The sequence below is a fragment of the Gracilinanus agilis genome, chromosome 4, assembly GCF_016433145.1.
Source record: "Gracilinanus agilis isolate LMUSP501 chromosome 4, AgileGrace, whole genome shotgun sequence".
NCBI classification, from domain to species: domain Eukaryota; kingdom Metazoa; phylum Chordata; class Mammalia; order Didelphimorphia; family Didelphidae; genus Gracilinanus; species Gracilinanus agilis.
Window position 1 is genome coordinate 276,037,416 of NC_058133.1, and position 17,736 is coordinate 276,055,151.

The 17,736-nt window shown below is 49.4% G+C and overlaps 2 protein-coding genes across 4 annotated transcripts in view; one reads left to right on the forward strand and one right to left on the reverse strand.

Moving 5' to 3' along the window:
- Positions 1-8,180, forward strand: part of SLC22A7 (solute carrier family 22 member 7) — an 11,379-nt gene extending 3,199 nt beyond the window's left edge. The window contains exons 4-10 of one of the 2 annotated variants that reach the window (XM_044674674.1): positions 172-340; positions 614-737; positions 1,506-1,615; positions 2,129-2,343; positions 2,861-3,015; positions 6,670-6,876; positions 7,583-8,180. In XM_044674674.1, coding sequence (XP_044530609.1) covers positions 172-340; positions 614-737; positions 1,506-1,615; positions 2,129-2,343; positions 2,861-3,015; positions 6,670-6,849 — 953 coding nt within the window. In that variant the 3' untranslated portion in view covers positions 6,850-6,876; positions 7,583-8,180. The remainder of the gene's footprint in view (positions 1-171; positions 341-613; positions 738-1,505; positions 1,616-2,128; positions 2,344-2,860; positions 3,016-6,669; positions 6,877-7,582) is intronic. The other variant, XM_044674673.1, reaches the window with a different exon arrangement.
- Positions 8,181-8,279: 99 nt separating this feature from the next.
- On the reverse strand, positions 8,280-16,089 carry CRIP3 (cysteine rich protein 3). Of its 2 annotated transcripts, XM_044674675.1 has the most exons (8): positions 16,047-16,089; positions 15,166-15,260; positions 14,091-14,148; positions 13,715-13,864; positions 10,347-10,418; positions 10,044-10,138; positions 9,433-9,490; positions 8,280-9,190 (listed from the first exon to the last, which is right to left on the reverse strand). In XM_044674675.1, the coding sequence occupies exons 1-8, from the start codon at positions 16,087-16,089 to the stop codon at positions 9,129-9,131; spliced, it is 633 nt and encodes a 210-aa protein (XP_044530610.1). In that variant the 3' UTR covers positions 8,280-9,128. The 2 variants fall into 2 exon arrangements, with proteins under 2 accessions (XP_044530610.1, XP_044530611.1); XM_044674676.1 differs by lacking the exon at positions 13,715-13,864.
- Between the last annotated feature and the right edge of the window lie 1,647 nt (positions 16,090-17,736).

The window sequence follows — 17,736 nt, forward strand, 5'->3', positions numbered from 1 at the left end:
TCTCCCTCCTCTTTCTCTCTCTGTCTCTGTCTCTCAATCTCTTTCTCTCTCTGTCTCCCTCCTCTTTCTTTCTCTCTCTTTCTCTGTGGGTCTGTCTGTCTGTCTTTCTGTCCCTCCCTCCCCCTCTGTGTGTCTCTCCCCTCGTGCCCTGCCCATCTTCGGGGAACCCAGAGTTAGAGTGGTTAGATGTTGGACACCGAACTATGGCCGGCATCCTGGCCAGCACCTTCTGGTCTGTGGGAGTGATGCTGCTGGCTCTGATTGGCTACCTGATCCGAGACTGGCGCTGGCTGCTGCTGGCTGTGACCCTGCCCTGTGTCCCAGGGATCCTCAGCCTCTGGTGAGCACTCCCGTGGGTGACCTGGTGGCCAGTCTGACTCACCTGTCCCTCCTTCCCTCCCTATTCCATCCTCCTTGGGATAGTACATGCCCCCCTCGGCAACGACAGGGGGTTCCCCTAGCCGCCTAGCATTCAGTCCCAGGATTCCACTGTGACCTGAGGCTGAGACCCAGGCTAGCCCGGTTCCCTACCCCATCCCTCCCGCCTGCCCCTCTTCCTGTCCCAGGCTTCTCTCTGGCCGGAGTGCTCTACCCTCTGCCTCCTGCCCCCCAGGTGGGTGCCTGAGTCTGCCCGATGGCTTATGACCCAAGGTCGGGTCAAGGAAGCCCAACATTACCTCCTCCAATGTGCAGCGCTCAATGGCCGGCCTCAGGCTAGGAACAGACTAAGCACTGAGGTAAGGAGGACTCTGGGGGGACAGTCGGTGTCCAATTTCCTGGTAGAGCTGGGGCATGAGCTTCAGACTCCCAATGGCCTCCACTTGGACCCTCTCCACCGCACCCATCCATACACACACAGTTGGGTAGTAGAAAGAGAGAGAGCTGGGGAAATCAGAGACATGGGTTCTAGTCCAGCTAAGTAACCTTGGACAAAGGGACATCCTTCCTCTAGATCTCTGATCCCCCTAAAATGAGGGTCCTGGATACTAGGAGAGCAGACTATGAGCCAGAGAGGAGGGTTCAAGCCTGTAAACCTGGAAGATTCATGGTGTCCTTAACAGGAAGAAGACAGTTCTGGGGAGAAAGATATCTGGCTGAGTTTGGGGTTTGAGTTTGAAGTCAGGTTGGGTGGTTGGTCCAAGGAAGAGATGGATTTATGGAGACAGAGGACTTGGACCCAAATTAGCTCTGCCTTCTACTACCTGACCTTGGCCAGATCACTTCCCTTTTTTTGGAAGGAGCCTCAGTTCCTCCAAGCATTCTGAAACGCCTTCTAAGTGTCAGGAAATATCCTAGACAAACAAAACGAGGAGTAGCAGAGACACAAAAGAAGTCCAGAACAATAAGACCAAGAAAGACAAATTCACAAAATGAGTGGGTTGGACTAGATGGTCTCTGAGGTTCCTCTCAGCTCTTCCATTCAAGGACTCTGATTATACATTTCTCATATTCGCCACAACCTCCCTGACTATTCTCCTGGGTAAAACCCTTTTCCCTAACCCCAGGCCCTGAGTCTGGTGGCCGAAGGGGAAAAGATGGTCAGAAGGCCTTCCTACCTGGACTTGTTCCGGACACCGCGGCTCAGACACATCTCCCTGTGTTGCATGGTGGTGTGGTGAGAACTGGGGCCCTGTCCTGAAGGAGGAATATCTGGGGTGGCCCCACTGCCTGGGTCCTCTGAAGGAAGAGGGAAAAGGGTCCTCCTTAGTGTGACCGGCCCTAGAAGGTTCCAGCCTGAGAGCGGGTGGGATTTGGGAGGGTCCAGCCCCAGCCTCAGCCCCAGCCCCGTTCTAGGGCCTGGAGTAGCAGAAGGGTCTTCTTGTAGTTGGTGGTGGTATTGGGGTGGTGTGTGTGTAAATTGGTGAAGGATAAGTGGAAGAGATATTCCGGGGAAGATTCCAGGGAGGGGTTCTGAGTGGATGGTGTGAGGAGAAGCCTGAAGGGAAGATGGGGGTGAGGAAGAGTCAGCAGGGAAGGAATCTCAGAGCAGGGAGGTCTGGAGAATGAGGGCATCTGAAAGGAGGACATAGGGTGGGGGTGGCACTTAATGAGCGAGGAGTAGAAGCGGAAGCTAGTCTTTAAGATGGGGCCAGCAGCACCGCAGACCTTCCTCCTTTCGTCATCACAGGTTTGGGGTGAACTTCTCATACTATGGCCTAAGCTTGGACCTGTCAGGGCTGGGCCTGAACCTGTACCAGATACAGCTGCTGTTTGGGGTAGTGGAGATACCTTCCAAAATGATTGTCTACTTGTCAGTACGCTATGCAGGGCGCCGCCTCACAGAGGTGGGGGCCCTGCTGGGCACTGCCCTCACTGTGGGGGCTAGTCTGCTACTGCCCTCTGGTGAGTCCCTCCACATCCTTCCCCAGACCCACTGCACTGCCAGACTCCAGAATCACCCCCTGTAGCAAGCCCTATACTCTTATCTGAGGTAATATTTGTGAAGTGCTTGGCACATAGTAGGTGCTTTATAATTTTTCATTTCATCCATCCTTCCTTCCATCCATCCTTCCTTCCTTCTTTCCTTCCTTTTCTTTTTCCTTCCTCCATCTCTTGGAAGCTAAATTCAGGGGACCTTTGATGTACTAGAAAGACTATTAGACTGGGAGTCAGTACCCCTAGTTTCTAGGTCTGCCTTTACTATCAACTCATTGTATGATCTTATGCAAGTCATTTCTCCTAATCTGGTCCTTAGTTACCCTTGTTTATAAAATGGGGCTGAACTAGCTGATTTCCAAGCTTCCTTTAAGATGTAAATTTTATGTTTTTAGCTGTGATCCTTCCTATGTCTCTATGATTTCCACAACCCTCCCTTTCCTTGTGAGAAGCCTACTACCTACCTCCTCCCCCTTGCCCCCAGCCCTGCTGCCCGGACAAAGTCCCTCCTGGCATTCTTCTCCTCCCAGGGTTGGGCACATGGAGATTAGTCCTGGGAGTGGCTGGAAAAGGCTTTTCAGAAGCAGCCTTTACCACTGCCTACCTGTTCACGTCAGAGTTGTACCCCACTGTACTGAGGTGAGTCTGGGACCCAACTACTAATTTTCATCTCCTCTCATTTTAGTCCTACCTCCATCACTGCTTCACTTAGGAGCTACTCTCCAACTCTTCCTCTAATCCTCCACTCTATGAGATCTGTCTCTCTGTCTCTCTCTCTTCCCTCCTTCCTCCCTCCCTCCCTCCCTCCCTCCCATCTCTCTCTCTCTCTTCCTCTTTTCCCCTCTCTCTCTTTGTCTTCACACACACACACACACACACACACACACACACACACACACACACACACACACACCCTCCATCTAGACTTTGCTACTCATCGCCATACCAAGCAGTTGGTATGCCCAAGAAACATCAGAATTGGTCTGTCCATGGGGAATGTTTGTTTGTGTATCTGGAAGGACATCAGGGTCTGTGGTTATGTCTGTTTGTGTGCTTAGAAGGTCTGGAGATCTGGGCTCTCCTCCACTCTGTGCTTACTACACTGTGACCTTGAGTCTTGTCTATAAAATGCAATTAAAATGAATTGAAATCAATTGATTTAAACAAGTGTGTGTGCAGCTCACATAGATAAGATCTGTAAAGTGCTTTGTAATTGGGAAGGACCACACTGTAGGGTTTTCCAGAGAGGGATCTGGGTAAAGGAAGACATTGTGCCTAAAGCAAACAAGACTTGGGAAGAGGATAGCTATCTTCAAGCATTTAAAATGCTGTTAAGAGGGGGCAGCTGGGTAGCTCAGTGGATTGAGAGCCGGACCTAGGGATGGGAGGTCCTGGGTTCAAATCTGGCCTCAGACACTTCCTACCTGTGTGACCCTGGGCAAGTCACTTGACCCCCATTGCCTACCCTTACCACTCTTCTGTCTTGGAGCCAATACACAGTATTGTACACAGCATTGACTCCAAGATGGAAGGTAAGGGTTTAGAAAATAAATAAATAAATGATTAGAAAAAAATTTAAATGCTGTTAAGAGAATAGCGGTTAGAGTTGTTCTGCTAGGGCCCAGGGATCACCACAAGGATTCCCCGGTGTGTAAAATTTAAATTAACATCCAATAACTCCAAGTATTATATTTTATAAGATTTATTAATAATCACTTGAAGTAGAAGAAATAAAAAAAGAGAAATACAAAGCTAAAGTGTGACCACATGGGTAAACTTTCCTGCCTGGCTCTCACCCAACCTCCCCAACAGCCTTCCCAGGAGCAGAGAGAGAGAGAGAGAGAGAGAGAGAAAGAGAGAGAGAGAGAGAGAGAGGAAGGGCTACACCAAAATATAACCTCCCTACATTAGCACTTAGCTAAATACATAAATGGGATGCTGGGAAAGAGAATCCCGGGAGCAAATTCTAATTACTCAGGTAGAAGGTACAAAGACAGGTTTAGTCTCAAAGGAAAGATTTCCTAACAATTGTCATCCTGGCTTAGTCATTTCAGTAGAGCCAACTCTTTGTCTGGAGTTTTCTTGGCAAAGACACCAGCTTTGCCATTTCCTTCTCCATCCTAACAATTAGAGCCGTCCAAAAGTGGATTGGGCCAGCAGGGAGAGAGCCTCGCTTCACTGGAAGTCTGTATAGGGTGGCCCAAAAGTCTTAGTGAGTTAATAAGCTTAAAATGTCACAAATACTTTTGGGGGACCCTCTATATCAGTGATTCCCAAAGTGGGCGCCACCACCCCCTGGTGGGTGCTGCAGTGATCCAGGGAGGCGGTGATGGCCACAGGTGCATTTATCTTTCCTATTAAGTGCTATTAAAATTTTAAAAAATTAATTTCCAGGGGGCTAAGTAATATTTTTTTCTGGAAAGGAGGCGGTAGGCCAAAAAAGTTTGGGAACCACTGATCTATATGAAGGCTAGTGTTGAACCAGATGGGGTTTCCTCTTAGCTTTAAGTGAGCACGGAGCTGACTGAGCCCTCCATAAGTACTTTCCAACTCTGGGATTCCATGACATAAAGAGCTGATATTTTTATTACTTATTGGGCACTTGGATCAGAGGCTCTGCCAGCCTGCCAGGGCTGTTGGGACCACAGCTGGGATGGGAATGAGAACACTGAATGGGGACAGACTTCCGTGCTTCAGCAGTGAGGTAGGAGGATGCCGGGCAGCAGCAGCAGAGGATTGCTAGCTCCCAGCTGAGACTAAAAAGGCCTGACGTTCAACCACCAAGCATCAATCCGCTCCCCATCTATTCTCACGCCGTTATTTAAAATAGTTGGGACTCTTCCCCTTTATGGCAAAAGACCCTCCGTTTATGACTCCTTTTCCCATTCAGAGCTGTCCCTGGTATTCGTTTTCATCCGACTTCCCTTGTGACAGGTGTTAGGAAAAAGAGGGGCAGTAAAAAGCCTTATCTGGTTCAATATGCCCAGTATCCTTCAAGGGAGAGCTTTGACCTTAAGAATATAATTAAATGGGTGAGGAGACTTCTATACCATATATATATATAAATTTTTTTAACCCTTGCCCCCCTTCTTAAAATCGATTTAAGTATTACTTTTATTATTTTAAATTATATAATTATTTTTTATTAATTTTTATTATTATTTTTCAAGGCAAAAGAGAGGTAAGGGCTAGGCAATGGGGGGGGGGGGTAAATGACTTGCTCAGGGTCACACAGTTAGGAATCTGAGGTCAGATTTGAACCCAGGACCTCCTGCCTCTAGGCCTGACTATCTACTGAGCCACCCTAGCTGCCCCATCTTTATAGTCTTAGAGAGTTGCCCAGGGTTAAGAGAGGTAAGCAAGAGGACATTAAATGACAGGGGCAGGATTTGAACCTAGGTCTTCCTGATTCCAAAACTCTGGGCTCTAACTATCACATTGCCTCTCAGATAAGATGAGAAAATGCTTTAGAGAATCGTCTGATGGAAAGTGCTCTGGGTCGACAGTCTCAAGAGCTGGGCCTTGACTCTGACTCTTTCCTTTCTCTGAGTCTCAGGTTCCCCAACTTCTCAAATGAAGGGATTGAATAAAGGATCCCTTCTAATTCCTACCAAAGTGAGAGTTAAGGAGGAGGACGAGGAGGACAAGGATGAGACACTAAGATTTTGTCGTTCAGTTGTTTTTGTCACGTCTGACTCTTCATGACTCCGTTTGGAGTTTTTGTGGCAATTTCCTTCTCCAGATCATCTTACAGATGAGGAAACTGAGGCAAACAAGGTTAAGTGACTTGTCCAGGGTCACACAGAGCATGTCAAAGGTCAGATTTGAACTCGGGAAGAGGAATCTTCTGGGTTCCAGGCTTGGCGTTTTGTGCGCTGTGGCGCCATCTAGCTGCCCCATGACGATAGATTTAGATGGGCTTACCTCTGAGCTCTTGTCCCTTCCTAGCTAAGTGACCTTGGGTATGTCTCTTAATCTCTTTGAGCCTCATTTTCTCTCTCTGTAAAATAGAGATTCTGCCTGTAGTTCTCACCACCTTGTTCGTGGCTTCCCCTCACTGGAGCTCAGTTTCCCCGTTTGTCCAGAGAGGAGACTGGACGAGGTGATCTATGAGGTCCCTCTTTGTCCTTTCCATCTCTGTGCTCTTCCTCCCTGGGAAGGCTGGCAGAGGAGGCCCTGTGATCTCTCTGTTGGTCCATGGCAGAGATGTCCAGGAATTGGTCAGAGGTTCGTCGTTGGCGGCATTGGCTGGCCACGTTGCCCTGAATCCTCTATTCTCTTTCCCTGTCACAGGCAGACAGGGTTAGGGCTGACCGCCCTGGTGGGCCGGCTGGGGGGCTCCCTTGCACCCCTGGCCACCTTGCTGGAAGGGACATGGAGCCCACTGCCCAAGGTCACCTATGGTGGGATTGCCCTTGTGGCCTCAGCTACGGCTCTCCTGCTGCCAGAGACTCGCCATGCAGAGCTTCCTGAGACCATCCAGGATGTGGAGAAAAAGAGGTACATTCGTTGTCTTTGGATTTGGGTTTGAAGAGACAGGGATGAGCCTTTGACAAGGAGCCTTAAGGGATCCCTCTAGCCCAGTGGTTCCCAAACTTTTTTGGCCTACCACCTCCTTTCCAGAAAAAAATATTACTTAGTCCCCTAGAAATTAAATTTTTTTTTAAATTTTAATAGCAATTAATTTTTTAAATTTTTTTAAATTTTAAAATTAAAATTAAAATTTTCAAATTTTTTTTAAATTTTAATAACAATTAATAGGAAAGATAAATGTACCTGTGGCCATCACCACCTCCCTGGATCAATGCAGCACCCACCAGGGGGCGGTGGTGCCCCCTTTGGGAATCACTGCTCTAGCCTTACTTTTTTTCCCCTAAACTCTTACCTTCCATCTTGGAGTCAATACTGTGTATTGGTTCCAAGGCAGAAAAATGGTAAGGGCTAGGCAATGGGGTCAAGTGACTTGCCCAGGGTCACACAGCTGGGAAGTGTCTGAGTCTAGGTTTGAACCTCCCTTCTCTAGAATTGACTCACTCCACTGAGCCCCCTAGTTGTCCTCCCAGCCTCACTTGCAAAGAAATCCCCTCACTCTGTTCCAGGTTGGTTGAGCAGGAGAGAAGAGGGGACAGTGGGTAGGAAGGGGAGGGGAAGGTTCTAGGTTAAGGTAGACACAGTGAATTTCACCATATGGCTTCTTCCTCCTCAGGACTTTGAAAGGCCCCCAAGAAGAGGGGACACCCATGAAGGTAATACGAGATTAAGACGGGAGGCCGCCATGGTGCTGGGCAAAGAGCACCAGATGTGGCATCAAGACTGGGTTGGAATTCAAGCTCCACCAAAGGCTATAAGGAATGGCCTCAATTTGCTCCTCTGTAAAAGAAGCGACTAGACAAGATCTCCAAGGTCGAAATCCTGTGATCCTATAAAGTGAACATGGACACCATCTTTTTCCGCTTGGTCCCTGGGATGGTGAGTGAGTGATGGGACTGACAGACCCCACTCCCACCCCAGGATGGGGCAGAATTGCAGCCATGACAGCCCACAGCTTCCTGACACCCTTAAAGAATTGGAACAGACCGCGGAGATGGCCTCTTTCCTCGACATTCTCAAGTACTTCTCCTCGAATATCTCTAGTAATAGAACCGTCCGCAGGGATTCTCTCCCTGATCCCTACCTGGGGTGTGTGGATAAAGGAGCCCCCATTCTCCTTTCTGGGGACAAGGCTACTGGGGGGGACAAGTGGGGAAAAAATGTTGGAACAGGAGTCAAGAAAAGCTGGGTCCTTGTCCCAGCTCTGCTGCGTAGCCTCGTGGGTCTGTTTCCTCCCTCCACTGTAGATGGGGATGATATGGCCTGCCCAGCCTACCTCACAGGGCTGTTGTGAGGACCGGATGAAAGAAGGCCGGCCGAGAGTCTTGGAAAGTCTAAGACCCGGTGCCGTGAGGGCTCTGGTCATCTGAGGAGGGGGGGAGGTTGCTGGGGACAGCCACAGCCCTGTCTGATGCCTCGAGAAGCCCCGGTGCAGCCCCAGTTCTGGTAGGGGACAGGCTGGAGACAGCTGTAGGGTCTGGGATGCTCTGTTGGCCCCCAGAAAGTAAGGCTCTCTGGGACTCTCTTGTATTGGACGGACGTGGCTGACTCACACTCCCTCCCTGGCATCACAAGAGGGAGGGGAGCTCAGTAGGCTTCTTCCTATCTCCCTCTCCCAACCAGTCCTCCCCTGCTGTGCCCCACCCCATGCCCCAGATGCCCAGGCCTAATGCCAAAAGAAGGGGAGCCGAGACCAAAAGAACAAACGCTTTTATTGGGTGAACGTCAAAGGGTGAACGTTAGAAGGACAAGGATACCCACAGACAAAGAAGGTGGCCGCTCCTTGACGTCAATGGAGGGAGGGCATGGCAGTGCCACCAGGGCAGTGCCTGCATGATTCCTCTCCTCCCCAGTTCCTCCTCATGAACTCGGGTCGGTTTGAAGCCGACATCTGAGGAACACGCTGAGTTTTAGAGGAAGAGGAAGGGCTTCCTCTCCTCCCTCCTGTATTGCCACCCTCCACCCCTCCAGCATCCGTGTGGGACGAAGCGTAAACCACCAGCCAGGGCAGGGAATGGGGGATGAAGCCTGGAGGCTACCTGGAACACTCAGCCCCGTCCAGCGTGAAAGGATGGAAATGGCTGCCCCTCTGGTTCAACTCGGGGGATAGGGAGGGTCTGGACGGGACCCAGGACAGGGGACACGATTCCTCTGTTAGCCTCTCAGTCCGATTTCAGCTCTAAAGAGTCATAGATGTAGCAGCCCACGTCACCAATGTTCACACCTGGAGGCGGGAAGGACAGAGTCACCGAGGGTGGCGGCGGGGGGACACTAAGGAAGGAGGGAAGAGGGACAATTGTGAGAGGGAGGGGGCTGGAAGACAGGAGGAGAGAAGGGAAGGGAGAGGGTGGGGGGCTGGGGCGAAGGAGAAGGCATTTAACATACTAGGGAGCTACATGTAATCATGCATAAGCTATGCAGTGAAATGCGTATCAGCTTGGGTATTTCTGGGGTGGGGGCTCCCACCTTTGGGCCCAAACAGGTATCCGTAGCAAGGGATGTGGCAGTACGGGAAACCATCATGCTGAGGACACAGCAGTAACTTGGTTTAGTCCTACCCCTGAGTTCTTCTGCCCCACCTCCACCTTTCTTTTACTCTTAAATAACCCTTACCTTCTTAGTATCAGTTCTGAGACAGAAGAGGGGCAAGGGCTAGGCAACTGGAATTAAGTGACTTGCCCAAGGTCACAGAGCTAGGAAGTACTTGAGGCCAGATTGGAACCCAGGACCTCCCATCTCTAGGGCTGGCTCTCTATCCACTGAGCAACCCAGCTGCCCCTCCACCTCTCTTCCAGGGCTCCCTCCAGTTTCCTGAGTCTCCCCTACCCAGTGCTCCCACTCTTCCTTCTTTCCCCTCCAGAGACTACCTACAGCTTTGGCCAAATAATTTACGTTTTCTGAGCCTGTTTCTCCATCTGTGATGTGAGATGAAGGAGTAGGACTAGAGAATCCTTCTCCCGTGCCCTGTGGCTCTGGAATTCTAGAACTCTGTGATCCCTCCCCCAGCTTTGCCTGCTTCTGGCTCCCAATCTTCCCTGGGCTCCCACTTTCCCATCTGCGTTTATTCCCTGGCTTACCTCTGCGTGGCTCCCTGCTGTTAGGGTTTTTCGGCAGCGCTGGCATCGGAGACAGGGCCGATGCCAGTTCCTGCCCAGGGACATCACCTTTTCAGCTAGCAGAAAGAGAGGTCATGGTACCCAGAGGATGGCTAGGGGGTGCTGCACCCCGGTGCCACCTGGGGTGCTGTTTGGGCAGGAGTAACGAGAGGAGGAGGGCTCTGATCACCTCTACCACTCTCATTCAGTCTCTCCCACCCCCATTCCTGCCCATCCCAATGACCCAGATCTGTCCCTGACCCCTACCCTGGACCCCCAACTCACCAAAGTAAACAGGGTTCCCACAGCCAGGACACAAGGATGTCTCACCAGCATACGTCTTCACCTGTGTTGGGCCTGAGAAAACAAGAGGCTTTGGCTGGGTTTGGGGTCAGGAGAAAGCTGCCCAGAGCCCTTTCTCATCATCACTAGAATTGGGCAAAAGGGGGGTCTACTGAAGGGCTGGTGCTCCCCTCATAAGAGCTCAAGTTTAAGGGATGAAATGTAGGGGCCTGACCTACTCACAAAGTGTCTTAGCCCATTGCCCATCTTCCTGCCCACCCTCCCACCCAACATCTCAATATTATCCCCTTACCTAGGCTCAGCAGTTCTTGCCACCCTCCCTATGCCATCAGGGGCCCTGGTCAATCCTCCTCCTTGATGCCAAGGTGCCAACCCCCTCTTGCCCGCCTGCCTGGCCCCAATCAGCAGCAACTCAATCCCTGGGAAACCCGATCTGGACATCGGAGCTGAGGCCCAGGGCAGGTGGTGTCAGGTGTTGGGGAGTGTGGTGTCAGTGCTTATTTGGGCTGGGGAGGAATGGGAGGAGGAGGAGGCAGAGGGGACACAAAGGCTGGGTTGTGCACACATATTCCCACCCCAAACCTCCTTCTAGAGGCAAGGAGAAGTTAAAAGACAAAAATCACTGTTTCTGCGTCTTTCCACAGCACCGGACTGAGTGACCTGGGTTTTAATCCCACCTTTGTCACTGAATAGCTGTGTGTCTTTGGTCAAGTCCAGTTTGACCGCCTCTAAACCTCAGTTTCCTTATTCAACTCAACAAACATTTTGTTGTTTAGTGATTTCAATCAATGTCTGACTCTCTGTGACCTCATTTAGGGTTTTCTTGGCAAAGACACTGGAGTGGTTTTCCATTTCCTTCTCCAGCTCATTTTATAGATAAGGAAACTGAGGTAAACAGGGTTAAGTGACTTGCCCAGGGTCACACAACTAGTAAATCTCTGATGTGAACTCAGGAAAATGAGTCTTCCTGACTCCAGCTCTAGCGTTCTATCCACTGTACTGCCTAGCTGCTCCACCAGAAAACATTAAAGAGGTTCCTAAGATTGAGAGCTTTGCAAGAGCTTAGAGATTAACTAGTCCATCACTACATTTTATAGATGAGGAAACTGAGTCCCTGCAAAGGGAAATGACCTGTCCAAAGTCACACTGACTAAGAAGCTCGGACAACTATGTGGCACACAGCAAATAGAGCACCAGGCTTGGATTTGGAAGGAACTGAGTTCAAATACAGCTTCAAACACTTCCTTGCTCACTTAATCCCATTTACCTAACCCTTGCCCTACTGTCTTAGAATTGTTACTCAGACAGAAAGCAAGTTTTTTTAAAGCAAAACTTAAATATTAAAGAGCAGGTCCTTAATTCAAATCTAGGTTTCCAATTCTCTCTGCTGTGTACTAATTTGTATCTTCCCACTGCCTTCCACAGGGTACCACACAGAGGAGGTGCTTAATCTATATATGTTGGGGTCCTTGCACAGAGAAAAACAAACAAGAGGCAAAAATGGGAAGGCTTCCAAGTGTGTCTCTGAAGGCCCTATTCTCCCCTTTCTGGGACCTATTATGCCCTCCATTGGGGCCCCCATCCCTCAACTGGAACACAGAATATACAAAGGGAAAGGGGGGAAAGGGAGGTCACAACCATGAGGGTGGGGAGTGAGGATGGCTGAAGACTTTGTGTCTTCTCTTACAACAGGAGAAAACGCAGGGGCAATGGGAAGCCCCAGAAAGCTTCTGGGCAGGAAGCAGACCCCTCAGCACCGCCTGTCTGGGAGATCATTTTGGCAGTTCTGCAATGGATAGGGTGTTGCAAGAGCAAGAATAGGGACAGGATGGGTCCAGTGAGAAGGCTTTTATAATAGAGGCAAGGGACCCGAATTAGAGTGGAGACCCCAGGAGTGGAGAGAAGAGGATGAATTTGACAGATGCTTTGGAGATGGAATCAAGAAGAGTTGATGGGCCAGGAATAGGACAGGAAAAAATCAAATACAACTCCAAGAATATTATGAGGAAGCAGAAGAAAGGCCTTCTCCACAGAAACAGGGAAACTGGGGGAGGGAGGCTAAGGAGGGAAAAGTAGGGTTAGGTCAAAATGTACTAGTTTCTAGGACAGCTGGGTGGCACAGTGGATAGAGTGCCAGGCCTGCAGTGGGGAGGATGTGGATTTAAATCTGACCTCAGACATCTCTTAGCTGTGTGACCCTAGACAAGTCACTTAGCCCTGTTTATCTAGCTCTTGCCCTTCTGACTTAGAGCTGTTACTAAAACAGAAAGTAAGAGTTTTAAAAAACAAACAAGCAAGCAAACAAAGGTACTAGTTTCTAAGAAATCTCCATGAAGATCTTAGAAGGTGGGACATCAGCTAGACCCCTTAGAGTTAGGGAATCCTGATTCCTTAATCCTCCCTTTCATCTTACTGTGTTTCCAAAAATAAACCCCTGTCCTGTCCTGTTTGTTTTTTTAAGGTACTAGTTTCTGTTCTGATCATGTGGTGTTTGAACTGTAAGGAGATGTGCAACAGTCACTTGGAAATGTAGGACTACATTTCAGGGGAGAGCTTGGGTCTGGTTACACAGATTTGGGAATCATCTTGCTATGAGGGCAAAGCAATAGCCCTTGTGCATCTCATAGAATTGGCATAAGGATCCAGTGAGGCAGAGATTGGGAATGGATTTGTGATTTCATTGGACTAGGGAACTCCAGAGTGAGGATTCTAGTCACTCCTTTCTAGGCTAACTCCCATAGATACCCTCAGAGCAGAAGAGTCAAATCCTCACAGTTCAAATCTGTTTAAAAAATGTCATTCAGATACTTCCTAGCTGTGTGACCCTGGGTGAGTCACTTCACCTCCAATGCCTAGCTCTTGCCACTCTTCTGCCTTAGAACCAACATAGGGTATTGATTCTAAGGCAAAAGGTAGAGGTTTAAAAAAAATGTCATGGAGAAATGTTTAACAAAATTAAAATATAATACAGTAAACATAATGTTAGTCTGTGGTTTCCTAAATCAGTAGAGGAGACACAGGGATCTCTTTCTATTTGAATTTGACACCACCAGTCTTTGAGAGCTGCCCAGAGCCCAGGAAGATTTGCCCAAGATCACGTGGCCAATATGAGTCGGAGGTGAGGCCCCGAGAGTCAGGTCTCAAAAAGTGCTTTGGAAAATATATCAGGAGGTGACATAAATATTGCTATTATTTCTGGGTCCAGAGATGAGGGTAGCTTGAGGACACTGGAGTGGAAAGCCTTTCCCAGTAGTTCTGAGCTCCCTGCCATCCCAGAAAGGCCAAGAAGCTGAGTTAGGGGTATGGTTTTCTGATGCTATATACTCCACTTACTCCAAAAGGGCACTTACTCCTCCTTGACCTCTTGGCCTGAGGGAGGCCTGTCCGGCTCCTGGGTGGACTGAAGCTGCCAGTAGTCAAGGGCATAGTGGTGATGGGGGTCACGGTTGGAGGGTGGGGAAGATCTTCCATGTAGGAGCCCACCCCGCCAGCTTTGAGCCCTGCAACCCAGGAGAGAGAGGAAGAAGTGAGTGGGGAGAAGAATGAGGGTGTCCAAGCCTGTCTTAGGGGATGCTCCCTGCCCAGCCCCAACATCCTTTGTGGGAGCTGTTCCTTTCCCTCCAATCCCCCAGTGGCTCCATTTCTCACAGCCATCTCATCCATTTCCCCTTTCCAGGTCACTGCTCTCCCTCCCTCCATCCATCCCTTGTGGGGATAGGAACTTACCCAGGGGTCCAAAGAGAACTGCATAACATGGTTTGTGACAATATGGCTTTCCATTATGCTGAATTCAGGGAGAAAGCAAGAGTTGGGAAAAGCAGGAGAATCCATAGAACTCCACCCCCTGCTCCTTATTTTCTAGCTGAGGACAAGCCACAATCCACTCTAGTTTAGGGCCCTAAAGCCCTCATCCCCTCTGGACCCTCCACTTCCAGAACTGAAAGCTGTCCAGGAAGTCAGGGAGCCCTTGTTCTCCCATAATACCCAAAGGCTGTTATGATTTATAATTGGAAGAAGCCAGTCCCCCTATTCCTTCCAATCTGGCCTGGATCCTACCATCAGTGGAAAAGGAAAGGGAACCTGCCTCCTCCCAGGTATGACCAGCCTGGGCAGGCACCACTTTGGGGCTCACCCAGAGCCAGCCGGGCATTGGGCCGACCCATGAGCAACTACAGAAGGAGGACTTCGATGACCAGAAGACAATCTTCCATTTAAGCTCCCCTTGCCCTCCTTCTAAGGCAAGTCCTGAACCAGGGATTTCAAATTAAATGGAGGAGTGGAAGTGGTTGGTGGCTGATTGAAAGGTTCTTTGGGGCTAGAGAAGCTAGAATTGCCTTGAAGGTATGGGAGAAATGCCAAAATAATAATGATAATAATGACTAACATCTCCATAGCACTTTCCTTGTGCCCGACATTGGGCTTTTCAGTCACTATCTCACAGATTCTTACAACAATCTTGTGAGGTAGGCATTTTTATTATTCCCATTTTAAAGAAAAGAAATTGAGGCAAAGAGTAATCAAGTGACTTGCTCAGGGTCACAGGCCAGATTTGAATTTAGATCTTCCCGACTCCAGCCCCAGTGCTCTATTCTCTGGGTGCCCCAGGGATGAGGGAGGGAGCTAACAAAGGGCGGTCAGATACCAGAGACATGAGCCAGGCCCAGAGAGGAGAGCCAGGAAAGGCATTCGGGGGTGATAATCTGGCCACCCCTTACGCTTATCTCTCCAACCATTTGGGTCACACCAGCTTCCCGCTCCTCCCCCTCCCCCCTTGGGTCTCCTCTCCCAATAGGGGCCTCACCTCGGCGTGTCCACCCGCAGCCAGGACATTGTGGCAGCGCTCACATTTCAGGCAGAATCGATGCCAGTTCTGACCCAGGGAGCTCACCTTTTCAGCTGTGTGAAGGAACAGAGTGGACAGTGGAGGCTCAGGATCTCTGTTTGCGGCTCGGGCCCCCAGAGACTTTGGGATTGGGAAAGAGGTCAGAGAGAATGTTCTCAATAGCCCTCTCTCTCTCTCCCTCGACTCTTGGGGAGTCTTGGGGGCCTTAGCAGAGCCCATTCCTCATTCCCCTGCTCTACCCAAATCCTCACCCTCACAGTGGGTCCAGTTTTTTGCACTTTGCCAGCTCCTGAGACCCAGGCTTGGAACCAATTCACCCAAGAAGAAGCAGAGAAGACCCTCAGGGGTGCCGGCCCCATTCCTGGCAATCTACTCTGGGAAATGGGGACTGGGGACCAGGGATAGATCCCCTCCTCCAGCTCCTTCCCAGCCCTCCAGGGATATCACTCAGAACTAACAGCAAAGAGGTAGAAATCCTGGGCTTCACGTCCTTTCTCACCACCTTTCATGCCCTTAGACCTTCCAGAATCTGTCCCATCCCAAATTACTTCCCACAATTCCCTCCCTAAATAGTCTCTCCTAGTCCTACTCTTCCCCAAATTTAGCTCTTCTCCAACTTTTGCTCCCAGTCGCCCCCCAAACTTTGTTACTTGGGTCTTCCTCAGCGTCTCTCCACCCTTGGGCATCCCCCTCCAATTCTCCTCCCACAGTCCCCCCAGTTCTCTCCATTTCAAGCTCTCCCCCAAACTCACTCCCAGTCCCCCGCAAACTTTCTCAACTTCTTAAAACTTTGTTCCCAGTGCCTCCCCCAAATCCCCCTCAGATTCCCCTGGCCCCACCGAAGAACACGGGCTGCTGGCAGCGAGGGCAGGTCCAGCTCATGGCTCCCTCCGAGCTCCAGAGTCGCTCTGGGCTCCGTTGCTGCCGGCACCGGTGACTTAAGCCCGCTCTGGTCTCCCTTTCCTCCCCGCCCACTGTCATACTCCCGAGCCTCATTGGGCGCCGGCTGCTCTATCTTGGTTGCGATTGGCTGTTTGGAGTTTCAGCCTCCTCCACCTGGGGACTCTGGGCATCCTCGCTATCGTGCGGCCGGAATGTGACATTTCTGGGGGTGGGAGGGGTGGGGGTGGGGGTGCACCCCGAGTACGGCGAGAGAGTCCTGCCAGTGCCTCCTTCCCGGGCACCGGGGCACCAGCGAAGTGCTCCCATCCAGGTAGGCTGAGGGCGGGACATCCGTGGGAGGGTGTGGGCCCTGTTCTTGGGAAGAAGCGAGGCTATCAGGATGAAAAGCCGGAACATCTGCCTGGGATGTTGGCTGGGGAGGGGGTGTCGGGGAAGAAATATCTGCAATACCAGTAAAACGGGGAGGCCAAAGTTCAAATGTGACCTCAGACACTGTGTAGCTGTATTAACCTGGGCAAGTCACTTAACACTTGTGTGCCTCAGTTTCCCCATCTGTAAAATGGGGATAATACTACAACCTACCGCGCAGGATTGTTGTGAGGATCAAATGGGATAATAATTATAAAGTGTCCAGCACAGGATAAGCACTATTTAAACGATAGCTATTATTATTGTTATTAGGAGATGGAAATCTGACCTCTGAGTCAGCAAGACCTGGGTTCAGGTCCCTGATATTGACACATACTTGCTGTGGGACCCCGAGCAAGTCTCTTAACCTCGCATTTGCACATCTTTTTTTGGTAGAGGGATTTTCTTATTGAGAGTCCTTTATTCCCCCAACTTTTGGCCTCAAATGTATTTATTCTCTCTCTCTCTCTCTCTCTCTCTCTCTCTCTCTCTCTCTCTCTCTCTCTCTCTCATCTCTATCTCTATCTCTATCTCTATCTCTCTTAAACCCTTACCTTCTGTCTTAGTATCAATTCTAAGACAGAACAGCAAGAGCTACACAATTGGGGTTAAGTGACTTACCCAGGGTCACACAGCTAGGATTTGAACCTAGTTCCTCCTGACTCCAGGTCTGGCATTCTATCCAATGTACTACCTAGCTACCCCCTTTTATATTCTTAAAAATTATTAAAGACTTCAAAAGGCTTTTCTTTATGTGGGTTATGTCTAGCAATATTTGCTCTATTAGAAATGAAAACTGATAATGTTTTATTTATTCATTAATTCATTTAAAAAAAACAGCAAAAAATGGGGCAGCTGGGTGGCTCAGTGGATTGAGAGCCAGGTCTGGAGATGGGAGGTCCTGGGTTCAAATCTGAATTCATACACTTTCTAGCTGTGTGACCCTGGGCAAGTCACAACTTCCATTGCCTATCCCTCACCACTTTTCTGCCTTGGAACCAATACACAGTATTAATTCTAAGACAGAAGGTAAGGGTTTAAAAGAAAAAAATGTTTTAAATAAAAACAGCAATAAACTCATTACATGTTAACATAAATAATATTTTTAGGAATTTATTTTATTATTTATTCATTCATTCATTCACTCATTCATCTATTTTTCATTTATGTTATATATAATATATAAATGTAAATATAAAATAGAATATAATGTACAAA